Genomic DNA, 12694 nt, shown 5'->3' on the forward strand with positions numbered 1-12694 from the left:
AAGTTACGGAAAGTTAATTAACAAACGGAGACGTAACAATATTATAATAGTACTTATATTTTAATCCAATTAATATTTCAGAGAATTACTTTGAAGTATCATCAGAACTCAGGAGGGGCATGTAATTATGTATTATTTCTTCGAGTACCTTTGAGGAGAATCAAAACTGAAATATATTTTTGCTATGCAAATAATTAATGTACAAAATATATATTCACGTTCCATAACATGGAAATAAAATTATTAACTGTCTTGTTCTTTCTTGTTTAAGTACAAATGTCTACTTTTGCTTTTCATCTATAATTTGTTAAATGTTTCTAAATGTCTCCTAGTGGCATATTTATGGAATTTTTTAAATGTTGAGTTTATGTGGTATATGGAAACACAATTTCAATACACTACCCAAATAAAAAAATAGTGCAATCTGCTTGTAGGCTTACACTTAACTTGGTTGACTGAACTTATGTCAAACAATTTTGAAAATACCCTAAACTCTAATTGGGACATTTCTTATAGCTCTATGGCTTTAACATAATGACTAATTATTCTTAACAAATTTTAATTTCTATAGTAAAAAAAAAAAAGTTGGTGATTGTTGACCTGGTTTGTACAGACTTAAGCCTTATGACCATGTTTTTGGGCTCTATAACTGTTTTTCTTTAATAATCGAAACAAGATATGCTTTTGTTTACCAAAAATATGTGGAGATTTTTTTGTAATTTAATAACACTGCTAAATTATGGTAGCATTTGTGACTATTCTAAATAATTAATTAAGAGACATTAGTTTTTCCAGGACTACTGAACTGACATTTAATAAATAAATGCACGTGAAGAATTAAGATGAGAAAGAATACCTATCTGTATTTTCAGAACAAAAATAATAGTAATCTACCACTGGATGTTAGGACTGTATTCATAGATGACTTTCATCTTCAATGGTCAGCATATTATAGAATTCTGTACTTCTTTTTTCAAATAAAACAATTCTGATAGTAGAACTTAAACACCTGAATATAAAATAATAAATCGGTATACGAAAAAAATTCTAGCAAACTTTCATTAAGTCATACTTTAACTATATACTTATGTATACATTTATGTCAACATTCTTTAAAACAAATTTAACTTTGAATGGACATAATCAGGTATTCCAGAGCATAATTTACTTCTTGGCAATTTCAATGACTAAGTACTGTACCTACACAAATCCATCTTTTGTGAAATTTTTAGAAATTTTGCCATCATCAGAACTATGTTTCAATATTTTGCAAAAATGTTTGACTTTTAGGCATACCAAATTCCTTTAAAAAAAAGTCACTTTAATAAAAACATAACGTTTAGCAAAGAGCAATTTCTGACAGATGTTTCGTTAAAGTCTTGAAAATACTAACAAAAATTGATTTCTTTTCATGGGCCATACGCGTCTTGAAATACTGGAAAATGCTAAAACAAACAAGCACCACTACAAAATCCATATAATTGATGCCTTCTATAATATATATATAAACACAAAAATGGGAAAATTTATAATTTTATTATATATTTTTCTTGGTATAGATCATAAAATGAAAAAAACCCAAAACATTTCAATTTAAAATTAGATGCTAATATTGTTTTCACAATACTGTAAAAATATTTCAAATACGGGATCACTGGTTTGCAAATTAATTCCTACTCACACATGTTGAATACACTGACAGAATTGGAGGGAAATTAGGGCAGCGGATCCTGTCATTAATAATTCTCTGCCTTCCAAAAGATTTCCACTAAAAACTAAAGTTCATAGAATACCACATCTTCAGGCACCATGCAGCATTAGACAAGATAACCCCACCCAATGAAACATCTTCCAGTCTTTGGCTGTAAATGTAAAAGGACTAACCAATCAGATTAAGAACCGAAACATTTAAAAGTTACTTACTGTGATTCATGAATCATCTTTGTAACTTTGAGCATACTAAAGAAATAATTAAAAAAAATTGATGAAAACATTCAGTAGCAAAATTCATCATACTTTAGATCTTCTCAGAATTTGGAGTTGTCACTGCATTCATATAATCAAAAGATTTGTTTGATGTTAAGCACAAAGCTACACAATGGGCTATCTGTGCTCTGCCCACCATTTAATAAATAATTAAAGCTGTCATCACTTTCACATGTGACAATACATTTATATTTATACTTTTCTCTCTTACATACCTACCAGTCAATTCTATTTTCACACATTCTTTTGCAATTTTTTTATTATTTAATCCATTATTACCTTTTAAATAATGAATCGCTTGCCCCTTTATTTTTTACACATTTCTATGTTTTGCATGCATTCTTTACCATCCTATTTCTTTCTTATCTTACCCCTGAAATTACAACTTACTGTCACACCAGTAATATAATTTTTCCAAACCATCATAGACACTACTGGATTATCAGTTAATTACATCAGATACCAGCAGATCACTGAACATATCTTCTCTCTTGCAGCTCATATCCAATTAAATTCTAACTAAGGAAAGTCTACCTTTCAAAGGTGCTCAGATTATTGAGTTTCTATAATTGAAATATTTTTACAGTATTGTGAAAACAATTGACTTACTCATACTTTATCACCTGTATGCAGTTAGGTTGAAAAATTATTACTTTATGAAGAATTCTAGCATTGACCACTAAAAACCCACAGCATACATATGTACACTGAAAACATTACATTACATAGTTTAAAATATATTCTGTGCTACTGAAAACTCTGACAATGACAACATTATTCATTGTCTGGAAGAATCCAAACCTTAATAAACTTATTAGTTGTCAAGCACAAGGTAGTAAATATTCACAAGTTTTGGAATAATCAACTTAAATCAATATGCCATCTGGTACATCAACACTAAAACACAGAAAATTAAGTCCAGAACTTAACATTCACATTATGATTTGTTTACTCATCAAAGCACTACTTTCTTTTGTAGGAATATAAAAACATTTAAAAAGTAGCTTAGAAATCATATACATATATATATATATAAATACACACATATAAATGAAAAAGAGTACAATTAGAACATAGAGATGAAATTATTATAATAAACAATTCATTATTAATCCATATACATATATGAGTATGTGTTAAAATAACAGTTTACTATTTTTCTGTGGATATTTGATGACAAGAGCAGTTTAATATATTACACTGTTGAACTCTATGTCAAAGACAGAAGTCAGTCCTCTCCACTGCCTTCAAGATTTATTGTATCTAATACTCTATATTTATTACAGATTAAAACTTAAAAGGTCAAGGTCCTAGAGCAGCTATCTCAAATAAATTTCATAAAACTCCTGGCACTTCAACATAGCAATGTTCAATTTGTATTTTCTTTGCCTAAAAAGATTAAGTTTTCACAATGTCTTTCAAATAATGAGTTCCAAAATAAATCACTCTTTTCTTTCAGTTCTTCATTTGAATTATAGACAGAACTCAAATGTTTTTAAAAATATAAAAAAGTACCTTCATTTTGAAGTAAAATTTGATGAAGTTGTCATTATCATCAATCATGTTAACATATTTATTTTTACATGCTTAATAAACTTATAGTATATTCTATCACCTATAGCTAATATGCTTGAGTCTAGGCATTCAAAGATGAACAGTTTTTTGTCTTTCTTGCTAGATGTCTCAAAGTTGTTGATACAGGCTTAGAGATTCCTGAAGTTTGCTAACAACCTAAAGGAATTATTAACAAAAATGTAATAAGTAAAAAAATTCATGTTCAACAATTGCAATTTTAACAGACTTCTTAGGCTGAAAGAATTCATAGAGCAGTACCATATGTTTCACTCTCATTAAACTGGTTAGAAACATAAAAAAAACAGCCATACATTATCTACTGACGATATACATAGGCATTAGACTGCTTTAAAAGTATCATAACAACTTCTACATTTTTATATTAGTGGTTAAATAAAAGTAGATAAAATGAAACTTCTTATTAAATTTTGAAATGATATGGTATATATATGATTGTCTGCACATTTGATTTGGAACTCAGGAACTTTTTGACTAATTTCTAAGTGATAAAATAGCAAAGCATAATTTGTTTAAAATACTGGTAATGCTATATAGTTAATTATGACCCTAAATGTAAAAAGTGGCCTAGTACAAACCTTATCATATATAATATTGCCACTCACTTTCCATCAGAGTTTTGAATAATATGGCTTTTGGCATTTGTTCTGTCTAAAACTTTGTACAGAGTTACATATTAAGTTTCAGGTTATAATTTAAATCACTGCATCTGATTTTCAAATGACTAAATAAGTATATCATATGAAATTATTGTTATAGAACAATGACAACAAAAGTTTAAATTTTCTTGAAAATCTTGAGAGCCATATGTTTTTGATATCTCTCTTGTTTAATATAATTTCATGGCAACTGTAAAACCTCAGGGTCAACAATCATGATTCAAAATTAATGTAAGCTAACATGGTGGTGACAGATTAAGTCTGAGTCAATAGTGATGATACTAACTTCAGTCTGAATATCAGTTGTAATATAAATTTAATATAAAGCTACTTTTCTTTTATAAGAAGAAAGCCACACATAACCTATATAAATCAATGACTTTTATAAGTATGCTTAGCAGAAAAGATTTAAGAGTTTTTTTTTTTTTTAAATGTGTAGTGAACTGAAGTTAATATTCAAAATTGAAACAAAAAAACACAACATACCGTTTGATAGAATGAAATCTGGGCAGAGAGAAAATTCTGCATCATATATTTAAAATCTTCTATTCGTTCAGACTGAAAGTGAGAAATTTCAGCAAGTGCTGCATAAGACACCACGTCTGTTCTCTTGTTTATAGATTGGGCTTCTTCTGCACTTAACTTACCATCTTCATTAAGCCGCTGATAATCTTTTCTCTTGTTCATAGCACCCTACACACCAAAGAGTTATTATAAAGTTGATTTTTCATACCATATTTTCTTTTCAAAAGAAAATATCGTAATAATGGCTACTTACCTGAAACTGACAATATTTCAAAAGATACAAGCATTTTCAATTTAAACAAATTAATTTTTTGCAATGGGCTTGAAGTATATTTTGCACAAAACTGAATACTAATAATAAAGTACGCTATCCTCTGATAAAACATTATTATACATATAAATTTGAACAAACTTTTAATGTGATGTTTTATCAAAAAGAAAAGATGAAAGAGTAAAGAGAAAAGTTTCTTTTTGCAGAATGAAAACTAAAAAATTCAAACATATGATCTCCAAAAACAAATTACCTTATGGTTCAGTCCTCTCCCCCCCCCCTAAGAAAAGATGAGATTTACAATTGCAGAAATCATCATATAAACCAAAATGAAATGTTACCTTATGCAGTTGTAGTATGTCTGGCCATGCAGCCAACATCCCCTTGTATTCATGAAGGACATCACACATTGGCTCAAAGTCCAGCTTAGGCTGAAAAAAAAAAAAAACATACAGGTATGAAATTCATCAGCATACATATTGAATTTGTTTTGAAAATATCAATTGTATATGGTAGACTACATAATAATAATGTGTCATACTTATACTGGAAACATGTGCTATACAATCCTTAATGCATACTATAAACTTACTTTTTTTATTCCAACTTTCAAACTGCCGACTTGCTTTTATGTTGTTCACTGTTGGAGTTTATATATTGGATCATCTAGAGTAAATTTTTATTTTTTGCCTGTTACAGCACTCAGTGTGAAGAACTGACCAACAAAATGGAAGAAATTATTTATTTGCTAGGTAAAAAACAAAGAAAACCTCAACAGTAATTAGTGAAATTAACTGCAATACTGATAGTGCTTGTTTTATATTTTTGACTCGTATGTCATTAGAAACCCTGCAACCAACAACAAGATGTCTACAAATGTTATTGTGTGAAAAATTATGACTTTTGCAATAAAATTTATGATTTTTTTAGGATTTTTCATTGATATAACAGGGGATACATGTCATTATTATTATAGATGCAAATACTTTATTTATCTCATCACATGACCTAGTGAAAAGTAAATCCTTTGATAGACAGAACATAAGAAATCCTTTAAATCTACTACATATCCAAAGAAAATCACTCGGACAATATGATAAATGTGTGGCAAATAAAATATACAGGTTACATCAATTTTGCAAGGTTTTACAGAAACAGTTTATTAACCTCTTCATACAATATCGTAAAAACTAAATCCTTTGACCGACAGAACATAAGAAATCCATTAAATCTACCACATATCTGAAAAAATCATTCAGACAATAAGAGAACCAGCTTATCTCAAAGATATTTTTAAGGCACTCAAATGTTCATCAAAGTGATGCATTGCTGAACAGGTTTCAATAGATTTTCTTTACCCTTAGCATCTTCAGCAGATGCAGGGCATCTAGAAAAGCTTTCACTTATTCCAGAAATTGCTCTGGAGAGCCCAACAGATCATCCCATCCATTTGAAATTTAATCAGCCAAAGTAGATGTTAGCCAACTAGCATCAATTAATTTGCTGCAAAGAGAGTTAAATCAATTCATACTCTGTGCTGGAATGGTCCAGATTAGACTAGGATCTAAGGAGCTAATGGCTTTTGTTAACCCTATCTGCCCAGGCATCATTTACTGTGCATGTCACAACAATTTAGTAACTTCCATTCAAAATTTTATTAATCTATTTTTTATTTATGTTATACCAATTAGAATAGCATACAATCTTGGCTAATAATCCATACTTTAATAGTATACAAGTTTTAAGTTCTTAATTTTATAATGCAATATTTAAAAAAATCCTGAATTTCCCCTAATGTGACACATTTTCTCTAGGCATCTCCTCTTCCCTATTTTATTCACCACCACTCTAATAAGTACGAAATTAAACATAACTTACTCACTATAAAATCGTCATTGCTCAGACAAACCATAATTTTTATAGCCTTCAATTTTGTTTGGTTACAGAGCCATCAAGAAGTAAATCAGACCCCTCTCACCACACCCACCTGTCACATCCTCTCTTTCAGGATTTATTAATAGCTCTCTCGTATGTTTAATTCTATATTATCTATAATGAATAGAAAGCCAACGTTTTCATCTATCAAATGACGGATTATATTATGTTGTTTCTGAATAGAGAATTGTCCATTTCTCTGTTAGTACAAGCTTTGTATGAACTTGTAACGTCTCTTGTCGCAGAGTTAGAAAGCCAGAAAAATTGTGATAATTATACGAAATTGTTTGCTTTTTGCATGTTATGATTCTACGTTCTTTGGTGTATTATTTAATTAAATAAAAATTAATTAGTACATTACTACCATTAGTATAAACAAGTTGGGTTAAGTGTCATCGACAGTCGACATAAAAAAATACTTGGGTAAGTACTATATTTCATCTTTTTTATGTTTATTCTTTATTTTTTATTATAAAAGTTATTAAAATGTAACAATAGGGATCTCTTTAGCTTATTTAAGGTTAGGTTAGGTAAAATAAATAATAATAACAATATAATAAAAATGTTTCACGAGGCATGCATGAGATCAGTTCATGGGTAACGTGAATCGATAGCGTGATGTTAGCTCCACGTTTCCCAAGTGATTTACAACTTATAATGACATGAATAGCAGTTAGACACAATTCAAAGGGCAATAAAACAATAAAATTTAATTACAAATAGATGTATACTGTTACGAGTTTCATGTAGTTTCATGTTAGAATTTGAAGTCATTCTAAAAAGAAAAAAAGGGTAATTCATATTTATTTCTATTTTTGTTTGGTGATTACAAGGTTGGTTAATTTGACCAACCTTGTATAGAGTTAAGGTGGAGAAAATAACAAATAAAATTAAGTTTTACTGAAAACAAATATTTGAAATGTATTTAAGAAGTTTTAGAAATTACATCAATGAAATTTGAGATTTTTGAGATGAAGAAAAGTATTTTTAATCTTAAAGTGAAAATCACTAAGCACATGGACTATTCAAAACAAATACTCAATATATTCATGGATAAATCTTTTTTTTTAGTTTATTTAAAATACTTCACTAAAAAATATGACTTTTTGTATGTGAAAGACTTTTAATGTTTACTAAAAAACTGACATTTTTGTGAAGATATACATACTATATTAAATGTTAGTAGTATCAAATCTATAATGGCTTTAAATGAGTACAAAGAGGTCAAGCGGCTGGTCAAATAGACTGAACCTGTGTTGAGAGAGTAAAAGGGTATCTGAAAGGACTCTTTTATAAATTATTTTGTAGACAAAGTTTTCAGAACTTCTCAACAGTTAATCCTGAATTCAAGAACTTTTTCTGTTTGTCTTGGCACATTGCTTCCATAAAGAGCTCTCTTAGCACCAAACCCAAATTCACCTTTGCAAACTGAATGCAAATTACCTGATTTTTCGAGATCAAATTTGAAAAGATCTGATCCAGATTTCACCAACTTCATTATTTGCGGGAGCAGAAATGTCTAACTGATACTTCAGGATTGTTTGAAGCTTCTGGAACAGAAAAGGAGCAAAGGGATGATTGCCTTGGAATTCTCTGAGGAATGGTTCAAGCTCTGCAGCTAGAGAAGCAAATAATTGAAATCTGGCCTGCAAAATGTTGACATTCTGAAAGCCGTCAATAACTTTTGTAAAGCTCGTGGATGAACTTGATCACTTCAACATAATTCTTTAGATTTGGCAATGCAAAAATAAGCCAGTTAGCCACAGCAAGATTTTCTAGTCATTGCATGCCAACAAACTTCAAAGGAAACTTGATGCAGCTAGTTACCCATGTGTAGTCAACATAAAGAGATGGAGAATCTTTGAAGAAATGGTAGCATACTTTAATAAACCCTTCAATCTCCCATCCTGGCTTTTGAAAACTGGTTTTTAATGCATTATGAACAACATAAATGCCACAGGATCCAATCTGTAAGAGTTCACAAGAACTGTCTGAAAGCTCACCTTGCATTAGTTCCACCAGCTTCCAGTTGGCTGAAGATCCATCCAAAGATATTTTCCAACCTGCTAACATTGGGAAAACAGTTTTTTGATAGCAACCAAAAGCTTCTCAGCTGTTGTGTGACCCAAAAATGAGGAGGTTATGTACCTTGTGGCAATTAGGTTGAACTCATCAGTGTACTGGATATGCAAATCTACTTGTTCTCTCTGAGCCACTTTATTAAGAGATTCATCAAAGTGTGCAACAAAATGCTTGCACTGTCTCATGAATTCAAATGCCTTTGCCTGGTAATAAACACCAAGTCCAAAGTTTATAGTATAGGAAGTCTTATCCATAGACATTTTAAATGCTTTTGCTACCTCACTCACAGGAAACATTACTCTGAATATGTCTCCAGAATGATCAGAATGCACAGAACTGGGTGAATCAATGAGCTTCAAAGCAAATATTTCTGCCCTAGTCTGGGAATTCCTCAATTCTTGTGAATGATACAGTGTGGTTAGTTCAGTGCAACAGATTTGTTGAATTGGCTCACTTCTTGTAAAAAAACAGGATCATTCTTTTGTGTAATAATTTTATTACATATATTTAATAATAAAAATAATTTTATTTTAAATAATGAATAATTTAATTATACATTTACCATTATTTTATCTTATTATTATTATTTCATATTTGATGTTATTTCAAATTTGCTACCAAATACCAATGTGCAATAGTAACAAAAAATTTTGATTTTATGACCTGACTACTACATTTTATGACTTTTACTATGACCTTTCAATTTTTATGATTTTATGACCTTGTAGACACTATAAACAAAGTCACAGATCCACAAGCAATTTGGTCATGATTTATCACAGTTTTTTTTTAAAATGCCAATGGGGTCCATATGCACTTCCACTGATAATTCTAAGGTTAATGTTCACTTATTCTGATTTGCTGGCAAAAACTGGTCAAGTTTTACTACAAACTTCCAAGTACAGTAATCAATTTTCTTTCAACCAGCAAACCAAAGCTTGGATACTATAGCTCTGTTAGAAGAAAAGATCTGTCTTAGTTCATTTAGTTTCAGAAGTTTAGATACTTAGTGCATTCATGTAGTGAAAGATATCAACAAAACTAATGCCAATCAAAAAGACAAGTGTGAAGAAAAAAGTGAATTTACTTTTCAAAAATCATGAAGTAGTAGTATTTTAAAAATTACTATTAAAAGTAAATAACAATACAACTTGTACTAACAAACATATTATCCAATTTTAATAACAATAGCTTCTGACTGAAAGTAAAGAAGAGTGTATTATAATATTTTTGCCAAACAAAACGCTACACTTAACTGAACTTTTGTAAACACTTTTGTCTGTAAAATAAGTATAAGTAGCTACAATTTGAAATTTATGTGAATTCAATGAAACAAAGGCAATAACTTGATAGGTCCTAAAATAACTTCTGTTCAGTTCTCTATATTTAGCAACTGACTGTAACATCAAATGAAAGATATTACTCATAAAAAATAATCTCATGCAGAATAATATGTTTTGTTTTGTTTTGAATTTCACGCAAAGCTACACGAGGGCTATCTGCGCTAGCCGTCCCTAATTTAGCAGTGTAAGACTAGAGGGAAGGCAGCTGGTCATCACCACCCACCGCCAACTCTTGGGCTACTCTTTTACCAACGAATAGTGGGATTGACCGTCACACTATAACGTCCCCACGGCTGAAAGGGCGAGCGTGTTTGGTGTGACGGGGATTCGAACCCGCGACCCTCAGATTGCGAGTCGAACGCCCCAACCACCTGGCCATGCCGGGCCGAATAATATGTAAAGACAGCTTCACACATGAACAGCTGTAACCAGAAGTAACTATACAAGTTCTTTGACATGCTGTGTGACAGAGAGAATAACTGATATAATGCAAAACTATCAAATAATCCAGCATGAAAGGATAAGCCTCTACTAAACAAATATGGAGTTGACTAAAATACAAATATATACTCCGACCCAAAGGATCAAGTAAGTATAGAAGTATGCAAGCAACTCAGCTATTTCATCTATTAATGGCTTTTTCAATGGTGCTTCTTTATTATCACGTTATCTAAGTTTGTTTTTTATTTTTAAGCACACAGCTATGCAATGGCTATCTATGCTGTGTCTATCGAAGGTATCCAATGCTGAACTTTACTGTTATCAGTGTGCTACTAGAAGGCCAGTTGCATCAATTATTTTGAATACTCATACAAAAAAGTTATCTTCACTGTCTGTCCTTCATTTTGAATTGATAGACTACAGAAAAGTCAGTTAATCAACAGTACCAACTGCCAACTCTCGAGTTACTCTAATCAAGTAGTGGGATTTGACCATTACTCGTATAATGTGCCCATGGTCCTAACATGCAGAGCAGAACTTTTGGACAGTAGAACTTGAACAATGGACTCTCAAACTGATAGTCCAGCACACTAACCACTAGGGTACACTCAACACAGTTGCATCATTGTTTTCAACTAAGTTTAAAGCTTGCAATGCAACCTCCAAAATTGTGTTTACTGTTTTTTATTGGACAACAACATCCAGCTGGTTATAAAATACAAATTTATGTTGTGTTTAAGATTTTTACTTAAGTTATTTAATGAAACTGAAAAACCACATTTCCTCAAGAAAAACAACAACTAATTCTTAAATAAATTAGTTACAAGTCAAAACCAGCTACTCTTTTTCTTTTTGGGAGAAAACAAAAATAAACATAATATCTAAGAACTTTCATTTAAAAAGACTACTTGTTTGATTGTTTTTAATAGCAAAACTAAACAATGGGTTTATTTGTGCTGAATTTTAGTGTTAAGTCTTCAAGTTTATTGCTGATTCACTATGGGACAATATCAAACTAGATATGTGGCACAAATCAAATTATAAACAAACATCTTTACCTTAATAATAAAAATGTTAACAAACTTTGTTAACAATAAGAACTTGAGAGAGATCAATTTACAATGATTTTTTTATTATTATTTATTTTTTAATTGGGAAAAGTTTTACCTGCTCTTCATAAAGTTTTCCAATTTCTTCATAAGTATCAGCCGTATGTTTTACTGCAGCTGTTAGGTGTGTTGAACCTTTCCAGAAATAAGATATATGGGAAAAAGGATGTTAACTGTCTGTAAAACTGTTGCTCTTTATGTTGTCTTCCAGAAAACTTGTATTAAATCTGATATTCTAAAATAACACACATATGATTGTTAAAAATTCATGATAATTGCACTTTTAACCTGCACCAACTCACTCCTGAATAAGAATTTAACAAAAGTAGTTCAATTTGTTTGTTTTTAACGATTGTAAAATTACTCAAACCTACATTGGGACACTAAAAAATTGTAGTTCTGTAGTTTCATGATAATAATAGATAATAATAAATTTGCACAATTATCCATATTTAAGTACCTGTGAACTTTTAGCTTCATAAAAGACTCAGTTTAATTAGCTGAAATATGTACCAAATAACAGCATTCATTTAAATTAATGAAATTTGATATATTTTATCAATTATTTTTTACAAAAAAGGACCACTTAGCACACTTTTAGTGAAAAAATTTGTTTTCCTAATATTCAATTTGAATTTTTCTTTCTGTGCCAAATGTATAAACATGTTCATAACAGTGTAAACATCTTCATTTCTTACATTGTGCCGGCTACGAATTAAACAATGAAATAAAAGAATACAAATTATTTCC

The 12694-nt window shown here is 30.3% G+C and overlaps 1 protein-coding gene across 3 annotated transcripts in view; it reads right to left on the reverse strand.

The window, feature by feature from the left end:
• Positions 1–792: 792 nt before the first annotated feature.
• The window catches only part of LOC106463123 (sorting nexin lst-4-like), a 98121-nt gene continuing 86219 nt past the window's right edge, over positions 793–12694 (reverse strand). For all 3 annotated transcript variants that reach the window (XM_022390548.1, XM_022390550.1, XM_022390549.1), the window contains exons 12-15: positions 12003–12079; positions 5376–5465; positions 4725–4931; positions 793–3717 (exon numbers count right to left, since the gene is read on the reverse strand). In XM_022390548.1, the coding sequence (XP_022246256.1) occupies positions 3670–3717; positions 4725–4931; positions 5376–5465; positions 12003–12079 (422 nt within the window). In that variant the 3' untranslated portion in view covers positions 793–3669. The remainder of the gene's footprint in view (positions 3718–4724; positions 4932–5375; positions 5466–12002; positions 12080–12694) is intronic.

This window comes from Limulus polyphemus, unplaced genomic scaffold (assembly GCF_000517525.1).
Source record: "Limulus polyphemus unplaced genomic scaffold, Limulus_polyphemus-2.1.2 Scaffold1330, whole genome shotgun sequence".
In the NCBI taxonomy this organism is placed as follows: Eukaryota; Metazoa; Arthropoda; class Merostomata; order Xiphosura; family Limulidae; genus Limulus; species Limulus polyphemus.